The 22212-nt window shown below is 34.7% G+C and overlaps 1 protein-coding gene across 1 annotated transcript in view; it reads left to right on the top strand.

Moving 5' to 3' along the window:
* The first annotated feature begins 734 nt into the window (after positions 1–734).
* The window catches only part of LOC127846135 (uncharacterized), a 45073-nt gene continuing 23595 nt past the window's right edge, over positions 735–22212 (top strand). The window contains exons 1-9 of the mRNA XM_052377312.1: positions 735–1071; positions 8458–8635; positions 9652–9800; positions 13719–13901; positions 14231–14439; positions 15505–15555; positions 15937–16026; positions 21247–21311; positions 21498–21620. Of these exons, the coding sequence (XP_052233272.1) occupies positions 735–1071; positions 8458–8635; positions 9652–9800; positions 13719–13901; positions 14231–14439; positions 15505–15555; positions 15937–16026; positions 21247–21311; positions 21498–21620 (1385 nt within the window). The remainder of the gene's footprint in view (positions 1072–8457; positions 8636–9651; positions 9801–13718; positions 13902–14230; positions 14440–15504; positions 15556–15936; positions 16027–21246; positions 21312–21497; positions 21621–22212) is intronic.

Raw genomic sequence — 22212 nt, 5'->3', positions numbered from 1 at the left:
GGGTACTTGTGTCAATGTTTTGTATGCGCACTTGTTTTTCGTATATTTCCATTAAAATCAAGTGCCCGCTTTGGCCATTTAACTATTTAAATTGCACATCGTAAAAATGAAAGTATAAGTATTATTAACACATATATTCTTAAGTAATTTGATAATCCCATGGTTGTTACTGACCCATTCCAAACATACATGCATTACGTATCGTATACAATAACATAACACGTACAATTTACTTCTTATAGAGTGACCCCAAAACCGTCCAATTCGGAAATTTCACGAGATAACAATCTGATAACCGCAGTAAGCATGCGCTACATATGAAACTGACTATAACAATTCATTTTTTAATTATGTACATTAAGCATTCAATGTAATATTTATTCAAAATTTAATTAACTTTATCATATTACACATTTATCTCCGACATCCCAGATGTCCTCATTTATACCAATTCACATTATCAGTGTATCACGAGTCTATATAGTTTCACAAGAACGACGATACAACAATGATATGGCAAGTCAATGCATATTCAAACGGAAGGCGCTATTGCGATGCTAATATCGCGATCTCGCGTTCTCGACCAACATTTAGTCTATATCCCGAGATCAAGATGAAGTATAATTATCGTGATCTCGCATCATATTCTCACAATCTCGCCTCGTGTTTTCTTGTCGCAATATCTTCCACAGGTCACTCAGATTCTGCATCCGAACGATGAACTTCACGACTTTATGCCCAGTGTGCACCGGCAGTCTGTCCCTACAATCGGCATCGATAACCCCGTGCTCGAAGCCGAGTACGACATCGTCCGCCATTGCACCGAATATCTGGTCAAGAGCGGACTCAGCGACGTGCACACGCCATTACCATCGGCGTCATATTTTAATAGCAATGTAGGAAACCCAAACGTGTTTACATTCGACCACGATGAGCTGAGTCTCTGTTCGAGAAGGGGCAGCTACTCCATCGAAAGTACGATCACAGGATTGCAGCCCACTAAATATCCGCGGCGTGGGACTTATGGACCTTCAAACTCGAACAACAGCTTAACGGTGCCGTCTTTGCGAAGTAAGTTCGATACGTTACACACATGAGTATCATACATGCAGCTACACATTCACTGGCTGATTTAAAAGTGGGGCTATTTCATTTTGTCAGTAACGCTTACTTAATTCACTGACTTAATGAAAACCTGGTAATTTGACGCATTTGGAAAGTAAAAGTTGTAGTGAGCTTTTGTGTGCCATGTTACATTAATGAATTACTTCCTTTTGTAAATGTACAAACCTTTCGGTATTTAAATATACACGTACACGCGAGTTCGTGCCAAATTGCTAGCTTTTAAATGTTTTTACCGTTTTCCCGTCTATAAGGCTTAAATAGTTTGCCCCCTTTCATTCACCAAAACCGAATTCTTGTTACGCATAATGCATTTGCATTTAGTGCATATAGATGTTCAATTGCATTCGTTGCCATTATATCTTCTATTGTAATTACCACAGTGATTGATTTCCTTAAAACGTTATATACTGCAAGTAAAATGACAAAATCAGCATGGTAAGAACATTTATGATAAATCTATAGTTTCCAAATCATAATATAAGGCGACCCTCCAGTGTTCTCTCCAACGTGCCGTAAAAACGCCGAGCCGCTACCTGGCTTTCCAAATGGCAAGCCCCAACACTGTTTTCACGGCGTTGCTAGAAACTGCACAGCGCGAACCTATATGTTCTGATTTTTTTTGGACACCGCGAAAGCAACAGGCGATTGCCGCCAATGGTGACTGGGATTTTTACATGTAAATTAATCACACAGCTGAAATAGTGCTGTTAAATAGAATTATTTCCTTCCTGTATTTGTAACTTCAATGACGTCATGCACATTGAGTATAAGGGGTGTTGTATTTATAATGACAGCACGATAGAGACTCAGATTGTCACTGTATACCAGTGTTCGACCTGTGGTGTAATAACGCTGATTAAACAAAGTATTGGAAACTGCGTGAAACAATTTATATGAAAACTGTACAACAATTTACCTGTCGCCTACGAAATGATCTTTGACAATAGGCAGATATCGACAAATAACACCAACATTATGGTTTAACATAATACTGCCCTACTGTTTTGACATAAAACTGCCCTACTGTTTTCCACAAAGCTGCTTCACATTAACACATTTACATCAGCACTAGTGCATACGGTGTAAGGCGCATGATGTTGCAGTCATAATATGTTGAAACCATCGGTCTTAGCGTCAGGCAAATATTGCTGATTTTAGACACCATTTGGATAAGAAAATTATTGCCATGCAATATTGATTTCGGCTATTAAGTCTGGGACACTATCTTTGGGAATTGTTTTCCTGTGATGTACCTTCTCGGATAACGTGTTGCGTCTTTTTAAAAAAGTTTTTCTATTGGAGTTTTCATGTATGAGCTCGAGGTATAAAGTGATAAGCAGTGAATAAATATTGTGAAGTATGTGATCAATCCTCGGTATAAACACGGTTTTCGGAGTTGGTATACAAAAAGGAGTCAAGGTTCGACAAATGCTATAAAGTGTGTAAGGTTGATGAAGCATGGTACCTTAAGTCGCGATCGATTTCAGCAGTAATATCTGGCTGTGCCTTTTGCCTGTGATACACCATTTCATGACCTAGATTTTGCGACTGAATTTAGTAGATGCTAAGCTTTGCTTTGCTTTTTGTATGTAGTGGAAACACATGATAGATTTTAAGCATGTATAATGACTTTATAGATGAATCATATTGTTTTTCCATCCATACTTTCATTTAATAAATTCGTCTATCAAAGTTAAGGTTTACAAGATCTTGTAAGTATTTATTGGTTTCATCTACTAAATTGTTAATAAATACTAACATGAGTTAAATGTCAAAATCCATATTTATGCGTGACAGATGATTTGAAATGGTGGCTATATTTCCGTTATATGACAAACGTTTGCTTTTAAAGCTGTAAATCGCTTATTAGCTTCCACAAGTTAATATTACATAAGTAGAAACACTGTATGTGGGCCGAAATCAATTAGTAACTAGACGTTGCATGTTGACCAATCTATAACAGCTATTGTTTGTTTATTGTACATTTTTGAGATGCATGTTTGGTTGTATGCACAGTATCTGAATACTATTTCGTTTGGTATGTTCGATTCATTATCTTTTCTTGCAATACCCGTATCGGGTTCGGGGAGATTGTGAAGTATTTGGGAACGTTGGATTATATAATTTATTTTAAATTACAGCATATACTCAAAATAAATAGTAACAACGCACGCCACAGTCTTGTTCTTAACGTATTTTAATTCGCTATCCTCGTTCTTCTGTTGTTTTTACCATTGTATTGCCTGTCATTAAACGTTTGTTTATCATAAAATATTTTGATAGGATGATCCTTGTCAAAACGGGGTCGATGTTTGCTCGTCCCTTTCTAAAAAATGTTTCAAACAATCTGATCTGCACAAAGACCTTGTCGTGTGAAAAGTACATTATTCTTTCGTCTTGCATTTGTTTACGTTTCTGTAATGCTCTTTGGCAGGAAAGGTGTTTTTTTCCTGGCCAGATACGTTTTAATAATAACAAAGGAATTTAAGAATGTTCGCTAACGTTTTAATATGACTTGATTTGCGTAAGAATAGACTCTACGATTGACTAATGTCGGGATTGTTTTATGTCTTTATTCAACTATGGAAACGGTTCATTGGTCACATTAAATTACAGTTCTGCACGCGAAAACGGTCGAAAGCAAACATTTCTACAACGTTATTTACTTGGAAATATACACTGTGCGCATGCAATAACACAATACTAATCTCATTGCACGGTCTTTTATAATTAAGGCTTAGCCTTTACAGTCCCATATGAGGGAATCTAAATGATTTTGACAACAGTTATGACAGCCTTTTGGCAAAATGAGCCAAGCAAATGGGGCTTCCATGCCGTAAGTGTAGTCCCTCTAACTATGGGAAATGACGCTACAAGCGACATTAATGATGACGTGATTTACGTGAACGTTGTGGATAGGGACGCCGAAGTGAGACAACACCTTTTGGATGAGAAGGAAAATAGATTCGGTCACGGTAATTTGTAATTGTAAAAAAGACGTCTAATATTTGTTGGTATTGGTTGAATTTTTGCAAATTTCAAATTACGATTATAATTACGATTATTTACTTAAATGCCATAGAGAGTCAATGTCTATTGTAGAAACGTTTTGTACATTTATATATTTCAATTTTCTCTTATTATACTATAATTTGTCTTTTGTATGTAAAATGTTTATATACGAGTACAGCCGATTTTTGTTATGACATATAGCAGTGGGGCATTTTTAAATGTGTGATGAAAAGTAACCGAAAATTCGCCATATTTAGATAGATACGACTTATTTTTATTTGAACTTATTCGTTTAGCATAGTTTCATTTATGATTGCAACAGCTGAAAATATCTGTAGTTGGCACATGTCACGAACATACAGGATTAGGGTTTGAAAGCATCTATCGATTACTAATAAAACAATCCTCGAGCAGCAGTTAACAATAAATGGTTCGTCATTTCTGTGTTAGTTCGCGATGTCTACCATGCCAGGTTTGGCGCTTTAGAGAAAGTACGAGTTATAATTTGCTGACCCTATTAATGGCTATGACCATCGTAAAATGGTTGACTTTTGCACGATTGGGAGCACTGAAGGAAATCAGACTTTACACACACAAATGTCACAAATGCACGTCTCTGCTGTTGAAACTCAAAACAATACAAAGATTAATGTACACTGATGTTAAGAAATAAGTTATGCACCTACAATATTAGTTTAAGTTTAAGAACGTAAAACTTATATTGCTTTATGCCATACATTTATCTTCGATCCCTGAAGATGATATCATCTTCAATAAAGTACATATTTTGCGATCACTGAATAATACTCATTGTAGGAGAAATCGATTAAAACAATATTTAATAAAAGTATCAGCTATAGCGTATTTCAACTGCATTTGGTATTGGAATTGCAACCCTGATTGACTTTATACAATATGTATTTGGCACAAACAACCCTGTATAAACGTGGATAGATTAAGAATTGGAAGAATTTGACAATAGGCAAGACAAACTTCCAGAAAGGTGCAACAAAGTAACGTATTGTATTTCATTTTTGATGAAGGAATTCCAACTTAATGGCATTTTGAATGTGCCAATTAGGGCTTTTAGAGATGGCCTCAATTTAGTTTGTTTCCACGCTTTTAAATATAACAAAACCATCGATTTATATTATATATATAATCCCATGTATTAACACAGCATTTTTTCACCGTACGATTTAAGTTGCAGAAGTGTTGTTTTGTTATATTTGACGAGACCTACAAAAACCTATTTTAATCCTTCACATTGTATTACATCCTCTTGCTGTTGTAATGTTTCATATTTTTTGTTGTTCATTAGCCCAACACAAATGTTATGTTTCGGTCTCATCTGACAATTTTGAATTAAATCATGTTCTGTGAAATTTAGTTATATGTTAAAAAAATAAGAGAGTAACATATTAATTACTATTATTGCACTTATATTCAACCAAAAATATTCTTTAAAAAAGTTAAACTCTACAAACAGCATCGGGAAAGAAATTTTTGTCCGCTAGTCTTGTATTGAGGAACATTACCCATAGCCTATAAACAGGAGTTCAACCAGCATTTTCAAAAGCACCAGCAGAAAAAATGTATTTAATTTAACACATTCCAAATCATTGAACAGCGCACCGTAGCCGGTCGGCGGATGGTTCCTTTTGGTCACGCTGAATACTAGCGATCTCAATTTTCTGCAACATACGAGCCTTCTTGTCTTGTAAGGGAGACAACTTCAGAACGAATCATTAACCTATCTATCCTAGTGGACTCTCACATCCTTCTAAATTGGATAGATTTATTTCCAAAATTAGGGATGTCTAGTATGCTTATTTTCTATAGCTAGAATATTTCTTATAGAAAGCAAACAGCGGCGTCTCATCTGGGTCTACACTGTTTGAAAAGACCTTTTTTCTAAACTCTAGGCATAAATAGGTTAACGAACGTTCATTGGAAAAGTATACCAGAATGTGATTTCACCAACATCGCATGGTCAGAAACTCCTAGTGCTCTTGTTTAAAATGAAATAGGTTGTATGTGTTTTCCAGAATTTTAAAAAACATTCGGGACGAACATATTTAACCGCACCGAGTTGTCCTTGAAAAGGCTTGACAATGTACTCAGACCCTGATTCGAGCAATTATCAAGAACACGTTTATGCAGAGTTTTGCCTAAAGTGTTGAGTTATGTTTGAATTGTATCGGAAAATAGAGTCTAAATCGTTTGAATGGAATGAAATATTAATAAACGGAATATACTGATGTATTAAGACATGGAATGTAGTCATAAAGTATACGCTGTAATATTTTCTATCTTTTAGGTGACAACAAAAAGATGTTCGCTTCTTGCTCATAATTGGTACGCAACGTTATTGAACATTCACCCATGTATGCCTAGCGTCTAGAAAAAAAAGGCCTTGGCAAACAGCGCAGACCCAGATGAGACGCCGCATGATGCGGCGTCTCATCAGGATCTGCGCTGTTTGCTGAAAGGAATTTCTGTAAGAAATATTCTAAATAAAGAAATAAATATGCTTGGCATCCCTAATTTTGGAAATAAATTGATTCATTTTAGAAGGATGGAAGAGCCCACTAGGCAAAATAAGTTAACAATAATAGGAGGTGTCTGATAATAAATCGTCCTGAAACCAATATACAATACGAGTCATATCTAAATATTTTTAAATGAAATTTTTAAAAACTTACATCGAAATAAAGAAAAGTTTTCCCGAAAATAAACTTCGAAGATTTATTTTTCGCATAAGCATAGCTATGGTGTGATATCATAATCTGCAATACAGCCAGTTTCAGAAAGATGGTAATTGTGTATATACCCGACGTCTCGATACAAACGGTATATGACCATTAGTATGATCTCTCGCTGAACACTTCATATCCATCCATTTAACCACATTTACATATGTTTGGACGGAATAAGAGACAAAAAACAAAAGTTGATTATGCATCTTGCAACAAATAAATTAAAATAAACTGACAATTGTTACATTACTTTACTCCAAAATATAATCACTTAAAAATAAAGGGTTAAATTTACATGTTAATGCTGCTTAATATTTTACATTTAACTACTGCTTAACGATTATTGTTAAATTTTCGAAAATAATGTATTGCCATATTCAATATAGGATATTTGTTGGAATCGGTGGATTATCAATTTTAATTCATGAGTTATCATAGAAAACAATATTTTCGCCACTAGTGAAAATATATATTTTCTATGATCACGAGTGAATTAAAATCGATATTCCATCGAATCCAACAAATTTTCTGTTTATTTTATGCTTTTTTCACAGTATATATACATTATTAAAGAGATTAACTAAAGAATTTCGCTGAGATAATGACGTCATTTTGTCAAAAAATGATGTCATTTCACAGTTAACAGTGAAAATTATCAATAATTTTCACTGTTAATTTTCACTGTTTGAAACAGTGCAATTATCAGTTTTAATTCACTGATATTTCTCTATAAACCACCGGAAAGTATGTGTGTAAACGATAAGAATAATTTTTTTTTATGATTCCAATTACAAACAGAGCAGATACCATATCGAATATGTCATCTTTATTTACGCGAAATGGGACTATCCGAAAAAGACTAATAACATGTTTTTCTGTAAATATAAAGAATATGGCGGTCGCAACCCAAACATGTTTCCTCACATTGGTTTCCACTTGTTACCGAAACAGAACATATATGTGGTTCGTACTAGGATTGTAGTCGAATCCAAAAGCGAAGCATTTTAGCATATGAACTCGGAAGTTAAAATCAAAACTAAAATTCGAGTTTTTCACTCAAATACAATACAAGTAGTACAATATATACCAGAACTTTAATTCAAGCATCTCAACATATAATAATACTTTACAATTAATGCCACAACAATAGAAATCAAACTCATTTTTCGAGTAGAACAAAATTGAAACCGCACCCTTAAGCAACAGTTTACAATACACAGATTGTAAATCACGTGTCAATACAATCGCAGACTTTCATAAAATAGAAGTGAAACGACATTCTAGTGGAAAACGCGTCATATAGTTTTTGTTGTAGGGTATTGCTAGAATATTTTAAGGGCCGTCTTGAAAACAATGCATCTAAGCCTAGTCTTCTACAATGATGAATTATTTGCTAGTTTCACAAATATGTCACTTTCATTTAATTCGGTAAACGAATTGTCTTTTATAAATCTGATACATTCAAATTACACACATAATTAGTGTCTTTTCCAGAAAGTATTTACTAGTAAGGAAGGAGAACATCCGAATATTGGTAACACATACTATATTTTTGTTTTAGAAACTCGAAATCTCGAAGCAGAAGGCGGTCAGGCGCTCCATCCGGGTATCTTTGGCGCCGGGGACGCCTCCGCCCCGCCACCGAGCCCAGGTCAAATCAGCACGGCCTCTGCTTGGAGCGGGGTGATCTTCCACAACTTCCGGCGAACCTCAGACGCCGGAGTCAGCGACTTCTCCAGGTAGAAGGGGAGCTTTTTGTATACGCACCGGTAGCGGTGTAGACAACGATGACCTTTTTTGAAGAAATTTTGCTCAAGGCAATGTGGGAAGAAAATATTTTAACCAATTTAAATGAAAACGGATACTTGTTTGTTGCGACCATATTAATGATGGTAACAAAGAGCTGTTACTGACAGATCATCCATCGCCACGGGTGTATTATTGTCAAAAGGGTACATTCGAAGAGTGTTCGATTTAATTGAAGGAAAGCAAGTAATTGCACTTTCACACTCATAAATCCGTAAAATTATTCAATCGTCAAACATTCAAAAATATGCGCTGTAGTATTTCCCGAAAATCGCCCTCTGCCCCATTGGTAACATAATATACGTATACCAAAGAATGTAGTCCGTTACTGCATTTAACCACTGTGCATCCAGATTCTGCATTCGAAAACAAAATAGCTCCGATGAGCGCGTTCCATCCATGGTAACGTCTTTTCATTGTGGCATTAGCACCCAAGTGACACGCAGTACTCATGGAAGGTGTATACGGCGGCAAAATATCGGTTCAATACTGAACTATCTACACTTAACTGATACAGCGCATTTATGTTCTTTCGTTTTGAGAACTCAACTGCGTTCGCGATATGGGCGACAAAATTTAATTACCACGCGCTACATTTTTTACTGTCAAAATAAAAAAACATCTCATTGTTCTCTGCGCTACAAAACTTAAATGCTCGGACTCTGTTAAAGAGCACTTTTCCCTTGTATTGTAAAATCATTGACAATCCTTAAAATGTTCCTCACGACTATCTTTGTAATCCAAAGATACAGTTTATTTGATAGGAGTCATGCAAACACGTGGCATCAATTAATCCGTAACTGTTTGGCAGTTTAATAATTAATATTTAATATAACAAATGAAGTTTATTTTACCTGCCACTACCAACAATAGATTTGTTTTTAGCGAACTAAGCGGAAATCCCATCGACAACCAAACAACTCATATACATTCATTGATAATTGTGCAGGGTGTCAAACGTGAGTAGCAGCCTGTCGGAGCATCTCCGGAACCTCGTGCGCGCCTTCAGCAGCCGCACGCAGAGGGTCAAGGAAAGCACGCTACAGCCGCCCAGCCCTTCCTCGATCTCAGACTGCGAAAACTCAGACGCACTTTCCGGTTCGTATCTGTTTATATGTATTTTTACCTCATCAAACCTGTTAGCGATGGTTGTCAGTCTATGTCCGGCGTCCGTATGTGTCCAGTGTCTGTCTGCGTTCGTCGAGCTTTGTCAACTTTTGGCCCGATTCCGCTTCATGAGCCATAGCTTTGTCTCAATATAAATGACTCTTGGTCATATTTTTTAATGTTGAACTTATAACGTCCAATTCAAAATAAGGTTAAATAAGATAAAGGCTTTGTCACCATTTCATATCTAGAAGAAAAAAAACTACTTAACAACTAACATCTTTAGAAGGCACATGCAACAATATATCTTAATGTGACATCTTAAAATTTTTAGAGTTAAGGTAAAATGGAGTCAAAATCTAAGTCAATGGAACAAACGTTAGAAAAAGTCGCTGTCATCATTTGACAAATTTATTATTCAATCTTGACGAATCTTCGTCAGAATGTTTGTATCGACTTTATCTAAGCTTTGTTATATTTTGTGGTACATCGGGTTATAAATTAAGATTTCTAGCAAAACTTCTAGCATTTTGACCACTCTAGATGCCACACTTATTATCTCAAACTTGATGAAACCTGATCAGAATTGTATCTATTGATCCAAGCAAAACCTTATGGTGGAACTCATTGGCATATAGCAAAGCTCTCCAGATCTAATCTTAAAACAACATTTGTATTACCCGTAGGTAACCTCTTCATGAAATTGTGATGGAACTTTGCCACTAATTGCTCGGTCATATTTGAAAAGCGGTCAGAAAATGGTAATAACTAGATTACCCGATCAAATGTTATACAAACCTAATCAAAACGTTTGATGCAATCATCAGATCCGTAGTTATGTCTTTTTCATGCATATTTTCTGTACGCTTAATATGGTCAGCTTCGTATATATGCTGTGTATATGACCAAATCCTTAAGACATTTAGTTATATGTGTAATTACTTGCTGTTTCGTTCACTACTCATTTAATAACCAGCTGAGCATTATTGTATGTCATATTCTGTCAAACAGGTTAGTGGTGTTTAATTTCTCAAAAATGGTTTAGCGGCCGAGAGGGTAGAATAAAAACTTAGACGCATTTAAAGAACAACTACACATGTTCTTAAGAGATCTGCCATACCGCTTTTGTAACATCGAAACTTAAATAAAACCACATAAAAACGACTGTTTACTATAAAATAGTAAGTTGTATTCCCAGTCCATACACACACTTTCTATTTCCTTCAGGATTACTACGATACGGTAGACCATTGTTTTGTTTCATTATGTTGATGTCATCTCTGCAAAACATGCCAGGAATAGATTGAAAAAATAATATAATTATAATACTTATATAATAAGAAATGTATACATGCATGTAAATGTAGCAAACTTTATATGTGTCTGGTGGATATGAGTTAATGTATTTGTCAAAGAACTCTGATATCGGATTGTATATACCAGCAGTAGCCTTCTTCAAAGCAATTCCCTTCCTTTCCATTTTCCTCTCTTGCACGCTTTCGTCCTTTCTTATTGACGCTACAAAAACTAATGAGGATCGCAGTTAGTGTTCGTGTTAGGGATAGATATCGTTGCAAGAAATTAAAATGATCCATAAAACTAAATTTAGATTCACATCGTACATGCATGATATACATGCTGGCGAATTCGACAGTAGATACATTTTTCTGGCTTATTTCGCATTTTTCGACACATGTTCTTTTTTACTTTTATTTTAATTTATATTGAAATATATGTATAATAAGTTTATTTTACACATTTTTTATAAATGCATAAATATTTTACAAAATCGTATAATCTTTCTTTAAAATAAATGTTTTTTTTAAACATATTTATTTAAGCTCGATTGCATAGAAAGCCTTAGGCTTATTTGAAACGCTCTCGAGTCCGTTTCTTGTGTGTCTATGGGGGAGATCTGAAAAAAGCTCCCACAGTAAAATAAATGGTTATGAAAGGGATCTATTTTTAGAAATAAGGATATTGTAAATATTGCTTGAAAATAGCGTACGTTGGAAAAAAAATGATGTTTTCGAAACGAAACTGCCGAAGTTGTAACAATGGCGGCAAATGTTTTAAAGTGAAAGAATTACATAAGATGTGGGTCAATATAAAAACAGGAACTAAGGAAACGCCGTGTAATGGTGCTCATTTCTACGTGAAGAAAACCCGATGTTTTGGATAAGAACGTAGGTCTACAGCGAACATTCTTGTTATAAAGTTATTACTTCAACTCAAAGCAAGAATAATGACCAATTACTAACGAACACAATGACTGTTACTACCTTGTATGCTCTAGTGTGCTTATGCGTAATTACTTCCAACGACGGAACCAATTTGATCTTCATGAAATGACCTCATTTAAGCAAGGTACTCGAGTCCTATGGGCTCAATATTTGACATCATGTATTTTTGCGTTTATTTTTTTAAGCTCCGTTGGGATAGGTTTGTCACTTGAACTTTATTAAACCGTGTTCGATACAGCGCACAGAACATTCGGTACTTTGCGGCAAACTGAAAAACCAGCATACAAATATACTAGTACATATAAACGTACTCCCGGAGCCTTTGATAATTTTTGCTTTGACGGCTCTGGGAATACATATGTATCCTTCATAAATACAATCGCAGTTCTGTGCACAGATTTCGTGTGCATCTCTTACCAGACGGCGTTCGTTACCAATTAAGGAAAGCGATGAATAAGCTTCGAAAACACATTAAATTTACCTGAATGGCAGCCTACGGACGTTATCCTTTGCATGCAACCTTAAAAACACGACGATGTTTCAACACACTATTCTTGCTGACAGTTTTATTTTGAAATTTGGAACAGTGTTAATATTCGACATCTGTTCGACATCGTTATCGACTTAGGTTACACCGAATATCACGATGTGAAAAAGATTGATGTACTGCGACCTAACCGATAGCGACACGTTTTGTCGGCAATATAATGACAGTTTTTCCAATATGGGGGATAGAGCATCCGAAAGAATAACAAATTAAATAAAAAGCATTTATTTCTTGCTTAAATGGTACCATGGACATGAGTGTTTGCTTTAGACCGGTAAACGTTGATAAATTTTTGGAATATCAGTGTTCCTTAGCGTTGTGATCAAATTTTGCACCTTTGGACAAAAGAGGGCGCATTGCAACTCTCAGTAACCCTCTGGGTTATAAAGCTGAGAGTTGAACTATCAAATGTACGTGATTGTACATCGTTTTGCATACTCGCACTGGAAGAGCATATATCTATAACTTGGGAATAACGAAGAAAAGAGGTACCGGTGACATAGGAACACTCAATAACGTCGAATCTAAACATAACTTTACTATAGAAAGGTCACAAAAAACATTAACACATTTCGGCATTTTTATGAAAACAATGGCAAATCTGTTCTTATTTATTTTTTCCGCCTTAGTATTAAGAAAACAGCAAAAGTCAGAAAACAATCAAACGATGTATCAAAATAAAGAAACGCAACTGGATTTACAAGGCTTCTTTAACACTTACATTCTGTAACACTTGGGTTCTTTAATACTACCTAAGAAAGCACATGATTATGTTGTCTATTAAGAACACGGAGGTTGAAAGTGTTATTTGTTTTGTCGTTTTGTGCTCAGTTTAACTGATATCTTACTGCTCTTTCACCTGGCATCGGATGAATGGTTGAATACCTACGACATTAATAAAGTATACGTTTATTGTCTTGGTTTATATTCATCACATCAATTGAAAGCCCTAGTCCATTGAAAATAGTGTAATGAATGCTTAACTTATTTAACAACACACTTTTGGATATGCCTATATTAAACGCATTATTTGCTTTACATTAAGTATTTTTGTTAAGCATACCATGCCGATTGATATCACTTTAATACGCGATGTTCAACCAAACATTCGTTTTGCAGCAATATCAGCTGAACCTCAATTCAGACGTCGGCTGGATTCGTTCTTTCCGGAGCATGTCGAAGGCGATACGGTTTCAGAGATCGCGCGTTTCCGCGAAGAGCAGGAAAATGAAAAGACGAAGAAATATGCGTTGCCGAGATGGTTACGAAAGCTCCAATTTCCGCATGTAATCGAACCACAAAGTAAGTTTAAATTGAACTTTTAGAACGAGGCGAACCAATAAGTTTAAATACCATAGTAATAAACAATGTATAATATGCAATGGATTCAATATAAAAACAGCAACCCACTATAAACTTCAACTAGTAAGTGAATTTAATTATAATAATTCCCTTTTTTGTTGATGAACGTGCTTTCAAAATATTATTACATTTGTCAACTTTTATGCTTAATTTAGAATTTAGTATACATGAATTTTGTTCACGAGTAATTGCCAATACATTTTTGTCTATTTAACGACTATTTAACTGCCTGCCAAAAAGTCTCAATTTGACCAATTCACAATTTTCAGGTAAGCTGTACCTATTCTGGCTGTTTATCGTCACGTGTGCATTCTTGTACAACGCCTGGGTGATTCCGCTGCGAGCCGCCTTTCCCTACCAGACAGACGACAATATCATGTACTGGTTGATAGCAGACTACACGTGTGACGTCATTTACATCCTTGATATCATGCTGTTTAAATCTAGGATTAGCTTTCTGAACAGCGGTCTGAAAGAGGTATGCGTGCGATTGAACACAAGTTATCGACCTCCGTACAGTGATTTGACTGGAACCAGCATAGCTAGCTCAAATCCCTGCCTTAATAACCTACCACGTGATGATAGGCTAACCTAGTTGTACGATAATGTTGCCGGTGTTAAGTAAGCTTTTTTAAATTAGGTAATTTAATAATTGGTTACGACCGTTAAATTATACACTTTTTGCAAAACATTAACGAAAATGACACTATTTTTTTTATAATATAATACTTAAAAAAATCCTTACACATTTGGTAGAATTTTCTTTTGATGGCAGACATTGTATGTGAGAGCAAGAAGCGACTGTGTGGAGATTAACAAGTTATTTTTGTGTCAAGTAACAAAAGATTTCTTAAATGCCCGTATCATAGACTATTTAAGTAAATCATATATAGTTGTGTGCGTAAATATATATGCGTGTGTATATGGGTTGTTAACTTGTTGCATGCAAGTATCAAACTTTAAGCTTTGTATCTGCGTTTCCGAAGTATACTAATTCAGTTATAAATAATGTGTTGTTTAATATGAATGACATTCATAACAACATTTACGATATATAATTATCTTATCCAGTAAAATGGCAAACATTAAACCGGTATCGCCATTTAAACGAAGCGTGTGATTTATATCATCATTTGAGACTTCACTTCGAGTTCACAAATATTTGTAATTAACATCAGATTGAAAATATTATTAGTTTTTTATTAAATTGAATGCAAATGGGAAACGTGATATGATTTATGATTAAAATATCACTGTTCAAAAACCGATGCAGTATTAAGGCGTCAGTTCGAAAATACGCAGTTTTTTAGTTATTATTTGATTAATTCATGATTTGAATACCTCAATTAAAAAAGGCCGCACCAAACAAGCTAAACATGGCGCCAACTATCAAATTGATAACTTACTGATGTTTATTTTCATGCTTCATTATGCACCAAAATATGCTGGTTTTCCACGGCAATAGTTATCATTTGAATTAGCACACACCGTGTTTAGTACTTAGATTATCGTATGTCTCTTAAATACAAGTCCTCAATTTCAGACACATCGATCGAAAACAAGGGCAAACTATTTCCGAAAACGCATCTTCAAGGTATAGTTATCGTTGGTGTAATCCATTTTAAACGAAGCAATTATCTGATACCGTAATATCTTTGGCGAACATATTGTCCTTGAGTATCTAACGTTATTCAATTCACTAGCGGTGTCCTCATTCAGTTCTCATATTTCTGTCATGGACACACGTTAATGCACACTTGTCAATTTTTAAACATTTGCATATGTTTTGAAAGACAATGTTCAAGTTTTTATCAAAGTCATTCAAAGTATGAATATGCATATAAGTACATATAGTTTTACAATTTATAATTGATGAAAACAAACGAGCATACTGATACAGTTTATACACGTATGAGTCCAGGAAAATTGAGATGACTTACTTTGAAGTTGATCATCTCTTTTAATTTGTACGCAGTTTGACGTGGCCTCCCTGCTTCCCCTCGACCTTCTGTACCTGATTCAGATGAAGGTCAACCCGTGGTACCGTTTGCCAAGGTTACTAAAGGTAACACTATATTGAGTAAATATTTTCGTTTTAACATTGTTTACCGTAAAGTTTAACAACAATTAAGTTTGGTACGAATAATTAAATAAGTTAAATGTTTGCTAATTTAGAGCAAATTCACGCTAAAAGTGTTGCTATCTCATCTAAATTTCATTTCATTCAGTACTTTCGTTTAGATTTTTTTTGTATTCAATTTGAAGAAGGGAAATAATATACTTGCCTCTTCAAGCCCTGAGCTGTTCATGGCAGTATTTGTACTTCGCTTGAAATTTTAAGTTTTTATAACAACACAATTGATGTATGCAAAGAGCCTCCAAACTATGCGTTCTCGCAATAATTCATGAAGTCATTTTAATTTAGGCGTGTTCTGTGAAAACGGGGCTTAATGCATGTGCGTAAAGTGTCGTTCCAGATTAGCACAGACTAATCAGGGACACTTTCAGCTTTTATGACATTTTCGTTTAAATGAAGTCTTTTCTTAGGAATAATCCAATTTAGGCAGAAAGTATCGTCCCTGATTAGCCTGTGCGGACTGCACATACTAATCTGGGACGACACTTTACGCACATGCATTATGGCCAGTTTTCTCAGAACACGACTCAATTTATTCATTTGAAAGCCTGTTGCATGACTCTGCAAATATAAATTAAAGACAAATTATATTGATGTTATTTGATGCTTTATGATTTGTATGCAACGATATTATCTTCTTATAAATCGCTCCTTGAACGAAACACATCAACTCCTATGCAGTCCTTACCAAAGCAGTGTATTGACAAGATTTAAATGATGAACATATTAATTGTTCTTTTTTTCCATCGACATCTTTGAGTAGCGCTGTGTCCCATAACATCTTTTGTACAATACATGGGGCACCATTAAACACTTTATATTTCGACACAGGTTAACCAAATTTTGTCGCGATTGTTGGCGTCGCTCTGGAGAGCGGCTTCTAGTATGTAATGCAATTTTTTTCGCTTATGGGAGGAGAAATTATTTTACGGATCAATGTATATATTTTTGTTTTAAGAATATCTTGCATAGTGGTGATTTTTGTGTAAATTAGTGTAAATAAGTACTGCATTTGTGCCTATTACATTTATTACAACATTTATCGCCAATAATGCAAAGCTAAATGTTTTTGGCGTCGCTCTGAAGAGCGGCGACTAGTATGGAATGCATTTTCTTTTCGCTTATGGGAGGAGAAGTTATTTTACGGACCAAACCCAAACTCTATATGAGCAATATCGGATTAAAAGTCCAGAATTATGTCTCTTTGAATTTAAAAATAAAAGTGAAAATCTGCTTGGTTAGGTGGTTATGTCAACATTTTTCATCAGATTCTTTACAAACTTACCGTGTCTTTATATCAATGCACATTTTTACCTCATTTAAAATGAGAAACATAGGGACAATAAGTCCAGATTTTTTTCTATTAAGTTTGAAAATTATAAACAATTTCCACGTGTTTAAAAGATTTCACAACTTTCGTCTGAATCTTTCCAAACTTGTTAAGTGTTTTTATATCAGTATTACTGAACCCTAATGATAATGATGAATATCGGAGCAATAAATATATTATGATCTTTTACTGAATTTCAAAGTATTGTGAAATGCAGCTTCTTTATGCAATTTACAGTTATCATTCATTTTTTTTCAAACTTTTACAGTGTTTTCATATCAGTGAGTACTCAACCCCTATCGTAAATGAGCAACGTAAAAATAAGTTCAGAATCATCTCTCCTTGAAATTGAGAAAAATATGAAATTACGCTTACAAGATGAAGCAGATTTTTTAAAACCTACACAGTTATGTTCTATTAATGAAAACTGCACACGGATGCCAGTAAAAAAGGAAACCAATGTAAATAAAATGAACTATGAAATATTTGGGGGTTACAGAACAAAATCATAGATAATGATTATTTGGGAGTTATAACACAACATCATAAATAATGATTATTTGGGGGTTATAACACAAAATTAAAGATAATGGTTATACCAGTATCTTTTTCTTTTTTGCTAAAATAATCGGCCAATATATTAATATTTACAGTAGAAAAAAAATCGTTCAATGTAACTTCATTTAGTGCCTTTTACACTGAAATTACCAACGCCCTTTGATGCTTTGCATCAATACTTATCTTGTAATTAAAAACTGATCCACAACTGATCACAGGGAAAGATCACAGGGACTGGGCAAATACGCGAAACTTTCTGGTTGTGTATAAAAACAAAACATAATCAAAATATATTTATTTTGTGTTTTTTCTAATTTGCTTATTTAGTGGAGAATCAATTTAGTACTATATTTGACGACCTATCGCGCAAGCAAGTTTATTGGAAGGCATAGTGGTACGAAAACGTACAATGTATTAGTTTATTTATAGACATATAATATAGATCGCTATACACAACTTTACCAAATAGCAGTACATAAATGATGTCAGCCGGAAAAGCTCAGTTGGGAGAGCGTTAGACTGAAGTTGTTTACGCAACTATCATCTTAAGGCGCCCGGTTCAATCCCGGGTTCCGGCACGAACGGAACAGTTGGGCGGCTGACAATTTTTTTTCAGTCAGATTAGTAAATATATTAAAGCTTTATTTTATGTAGACATTTTAAAATCCATTTTACTACAATTGGGCATTTTTATTAAAATTAATAGATGCCGCGTGGTGACAACGTTAATAAAAATTTCTTACATCACTTAAATATCTTATAAAAATACACGTGTTTTTATATTAACAAATAAATGCAAACAACACATCTATTATCCATGTATTTTTACGGTTGTCTATCATAGGCCCTAAGTACTATCCCTACCACATATAGAGCGCGAAGCGCGACACGTATTATTGATTGTAACAATGAGTTGCGATAAAGAAAACAGCCGCTTATCAAGGAGGAGCTGTGTCCCAGCAACCCGTTTCCCTAGAGTCAAGCACTCCTCGGAGTTTTTTTAAGAACCACATATAGAGTGCGAAGCGCGACACGTATTACTATCCCGGTGGTATGGGCCCTTAAGCATTATCCGACCATAACGTCCATAGTTATCTTCCTTAGAATTTGAGAAATTTTGAAATCGTTGTTCGAAGTCCAAAATTTTCATCCGATTGTTCCCAAACTTGCACAGGTTTTTTTATCAATGAGGACCCAACCCAAACTCTCTATATGAGCAATATCGGATCATATGTCCAGAATTATGTCTCTTTGAATTTATAAATAAAAGTGAAAAACTGCTTGGTAAGGTGATAATGTCAACATTTTTCATCAGATTCTTTCCAAACTTACAGTGTCTTCATATCAATGAGCATTTTTACCTCATTTAAAATGAGAAACATTGGGACAATAAGTCCAGAATTTCTTTCTATTAAATTTGACAAAATAAACAATTTCCACTTGTTTAAAAGATTTCACAACTTTCGTTTGAATCTTTCCAAACTTGTTAAGTGTTTTTATATCAGTATTACTCGAACCCTATTAAATATGATGAATATCGGAGCAATAAATATATTATGACCTTTTACTGAATTTCAAAGCATTGTGAAATGCAGCTTCTTTATGCAATTTAAAGTTTTCATTCATTTTTTTTTCAAACTTTTACAGTGTTTTCATATCAATGAGTACTCAACCCCTATCGTAAATGAGCAACGTAAGAATACGTTCAGAATCATCTCCCTTTGAAGTTGAGAAAAATACGAAATTACGCTTACAAGATGAAGCAGATTTTTTAAAACCTTCACAGTTCTGTTCCATTAACAAAAACTGCATACGGATTCCAGTAAAAAAGGAAACCAATGTAAATAAAATGAACTATGAAATATTTGGGGGTTACAACACAAAATCATAGATAATGGTTATTTGGGGGTTATAACACAATATCATAAATAATGGTTATTTGGGGGTTATAACACAAATTATATATAATGGTTATACCAGTATCTTTTTCTGTTTTGTTTAAAATAATCGGCTAATATATTAATATTTACAGTAGAAAAACAAAATAGTTCCATGTAACTTCATTGAGTGCCTTTTACACTGAAATTCCATGCTTTGCATCAATACTTGTCGCGTATGTATGATTTAATAACAATAATTTATCACTTAAGCAGCTAGACTCATTTTCAAATAATCATTTAGAATATAATACATTTATATCAAATATGTTCTGGCAGGATCACCAATAGCTTCACCAGCCTTCTGAGTTGATCTTTTTGCATGCATAAAGATTACATTTGGTGTTTGAATGAATCAACGTCATACATGTGCAACATGCCAACAGTGCACAGACGTTTTACATTTCTAATAGTGTTTAAGACCTATTTGTCAACGGTCGCAGCTGGTGTAATAGGTTACATTGCCAACAATACAGACGCTTTCAATGTTATTATGTTTATGTTACTTGTTATATATCAATTGAGTCTTAATGCCATCTTGAACTCAACCAAGAATAAATAAACAACCTTAGTCTGATGTAATTTGGTCAGTGCTTGAACATATGAATACAAACTACTAATAACCATGCCTGTAAGTAAGGATTTACTGTGTCAAAAAATGGCATACCAAAAACAAAGATACTCTTACTGGACGATCAATTTCTCCACAAGTCTCCGATGTTTTCTTTTGTGCTGTAAATGTGTAGACGAAACACCGAGTGACATGTAGCGAGAAAGTCGAAGTTTATGTAGATGTTTGCGATTGTGATCAATGCGTCTGTAAGAAAGGTGTTTGCGTAGTGTTTCACAACGTAGACACCAAGTGAACCCTTACGAATATGAGTATTGTATTTAAAATTCGTTTTCTTTTAAGTTTTTTTTTTCACAATTTTATAAAAATGAGGTATTTCATAATTTTCGCAAATGTCACTTGTCACTAAAATCGTGTCCTAGGAACTATTACATTTTGGTCGCACTAGAAGAATTCTGATATATCAAACGGATATACCACTCCAGTATTGTCGAATCATAAATAATTATCTTTTCATTATAATTCTTTATAAGCTGACTAAATAATCGATGAAAACAATGTTTTAGTTGTAGCAGATGGGGGACGACACGCTGTGTTTACACTTTTACCACAATACGGTGTTACCACACCTTGCAAACCGTTTTAGTGGGGCGCATAACGATTAAATAAAGCTATAACGTCAAACGATGTGTATCCATATTATTGCAAGGTATATCAATACCCATATCATTATTTTGTTGTTTTCTTTCCAGGTCCAGACCTTTTGGGAGTTCTACTCGCGATGCGACCATCTCGTGCGATCTGCCCATGCTGTGCGGTAAGCACGATATACGCTCTCTCTCGGTTTAATCCCAACACATTACAAATCGACACTTTTATTATAAAAAGTCTAATCTCAAAGTACACACTACACAGGAATTAGGAATTTTAAGGCAAGTTTTTACCCAGTACCGATATTTTGTTTACAAAGTACCGAGAAATAAGTATTGTTCTCTGACTTTAGGATAGTCAAGACGATCACGTATATGTTGTTCCTTATTCACGTTGAGACGTGCGGCTACTACGCCATATCCGAGTATGAGGGATTCGGCTCCAATCGATGGGTCTACAACGGTCAGGGCATAGCGTATGTGGAGGACATTATTCGATGATATGTATAAAATAAGAGTCCTTTATGTATAAGGTTACTAACAGTTGGTCGCCATGTGCGCGATCCAGTTTTCACGATATGGGTGTAGAAAAATATTGCAGTTTTCAATATATGGGTAAAGAAAAATACTGTCAACACTTTCAAATTTAGTCATATGTTTGTTTTAAAGTATCATAACACTTGCTGAGCTACTAATTGTTCAAATGATTTATTTACATGGTCTCCCGAGGATGAGGCAGTTTTCGCGTTATATGTGAAGTATGTTAAAATTGAAGTATTTCCTAACATATTCCATGTTCATCTAATCTGTTATGAACGTTTGAAAGAGTCTAATCTTCATAAAACTTTGTCAAAACATTTGTGTCAGTCTTCTTTTTCACGTTCGTTACACGTAAAGTATGGAGGTAAGAATAAAATGAGAGGTCGTCTATAGAGCTTTCATCTGTTCGTCGAGCTTATGTTACAGGATCTCATGCTACGGAAATACATCTTCCTTTAGGGTTTGGTTTATACTGCATTCATGGAGAACATAACCAATCATATTTGGTCAGCTCCCCACTGGGTCACT

This window comes from Dreissena polymorpha, chromosome 9 (genome assembly GCF_020536995.1).
Source record: "Dreissena polymorpha isolate Duluth1 chromosome 9, UMN_Dpol_1.0, whole genome shotgun sequence".
Taxonomy (NCBI): Eukaryota; Metazoa; Mollusca; class Bivalvia; order Myida; family Dreissenidae; genus Dreissena; species Dreissena polymorpha.
The sequence above is the reverse complement of the archived record's forward strand: the minus strand, read 5'-3'. Positions and strand labels throughout refer to the sequence as shown.